General features: G+C 43.9%; 1 protein-coding gene across 2 annotated transcripts in view; it reads right to left on the bottom strand.

The window, feature by feature from the left end:
- Window positions 1-382: 382 nt before the first annotated feature.
- The window catches only part of ccl25a (chemokine (C-C motif) ligand 25a), a 10,473-nt gene continuing 9,601 nt past the window's right edge, over window positions 383-1,254 (bottom strand). The window contains exons 4-5 of one of the 2 annotated variants that reach the window (XM_061920863.1): window positions 690-807; window positions 383-605 (exon numbers count right to left, since the gene is read on the bottom strand). In XM_061920863.1, coding sequence (XP_061776847.1) covers window positions 582-605; window positions 690-807 — 142 coding nt within the window. In that variant the 3' untranslated portion in view covers window positions 383-581. Of the gene's footprint in view, window positions 609-689; window positions 808-1,254 lie in introns of both variants that reach the window. The other variant, XM_061920862.1, reaches the window with a different exon arrangement.

Consider the following 1,254-nt stretch of genomic DNA (forward strand, 5'->3'; position numbering starts at 1 on the left):
CATCTGGCTCCTCTCGATGTGGAGGAGCAGCGGCTTTACTTTGAGTTCCTCCTAGACTTTATTAAACCTTAATTAAGCATATATGGATGCCCGATTGTAGCTGAGATAGGCGCCCCCCGCGACCCCAAAAAGGGAATAAGCGGTAGAAAAATGGATGGATGGATGTACAGTACAGGCCGTAATTATGTCCACGCCTTCTCATTCACAAGTGGAGTGAATAAAATGTACCGTATTTCCTTGAATTGCCGCCAGGTATATAGTATGCGCCTGCCTAGAATTACTGCCGGGTCAAACTCGTTTCGCAAAATATTATTTTTATTAGCGCATGTCTAGAATTGATTTAAAACTTTATTTTACAAAATAAAGTTTGAGACGGCACAAGTTGATAGTTCACCTTTTATTGTAATAGTGCTTGGCAAGAGTAAAAAAAAACATTTGCACCAAAGAACACACACACACACACACACACACCATCACCATCCAATCACAGCAGCTTTACGGCAAATTTTCTTTGAAAGATAGAAAAGATCACAATAGAACGTGCAAGCTTTGACGCTGATTTCCCTCCAGAAAGGTCGCCTTCAGCCCAACATGCGGTTCCTCTGCTGCTGTGAAGAACAATACATAAAGTTTAGTTTTAGCGCCACATTAAAGTTGTTTATGCATGTCATAAAAACACAGCAATAGACCTTTCTGGTGTTCCCCTTGTGGGGGGAAGCAGACTTCTTGTCGAGGGCGTCCATCAGTTCCTGCACCCAGGTGTGTCGAGGATCAGTGCAGTACACGCGACCTTTCCTCAGGGTGAAACTGGACAAAGAGGCCGCAGTCAGAGTTTGTGCACGGACAAAAGGACATCACACCGCTCCTAAACTAGGAATATTTACACTCTGAACTAATTCCTGTCTAAACTTCCACTCAAGCAGGGGTGGGCAACCAGTGGCTCTTTGATCTCTCTGATGTGGCTCAGCTGCTAACGATTATTCCGGGAAGTTTCCAGATTTTAGTGCCTCTCTCTCTCAGAAAAGATTCTCCGATTTTCACCTGGACTTCAATATTGAGGGTGTGCAGTGGTTGCAGTGCCTTCAACTTCCTCCACAACATGTCGCTTTTACACCACGTGATCGGCATGCCGACTGATCACATTTAATATTTAGCCTCAATCGTCAGAAGTCTCCTGACGATTGAGGGAACCCCTCATGAAACAGTTCTGTAGAGATGAAGTAGTCTTGTGATATTTCCCACACATATATATAT

Source organism: Nerophis ophidion, linkage group LG14 (assembly GCF_033978795.1).
Source record: "Nerophis ophidion isolate RoL-2023_Sa linkage group LG14, RoL_Noph_v1.0, whole genome shotgun sequence".
Classification (NCBI taxonomy): domain Eukaryota; kingdom Metazoa; phylum Chordata; class Actinopteri; order Syngnathiformes; family Syngnathidae; genus Nerophis; species Nerophis ophidion.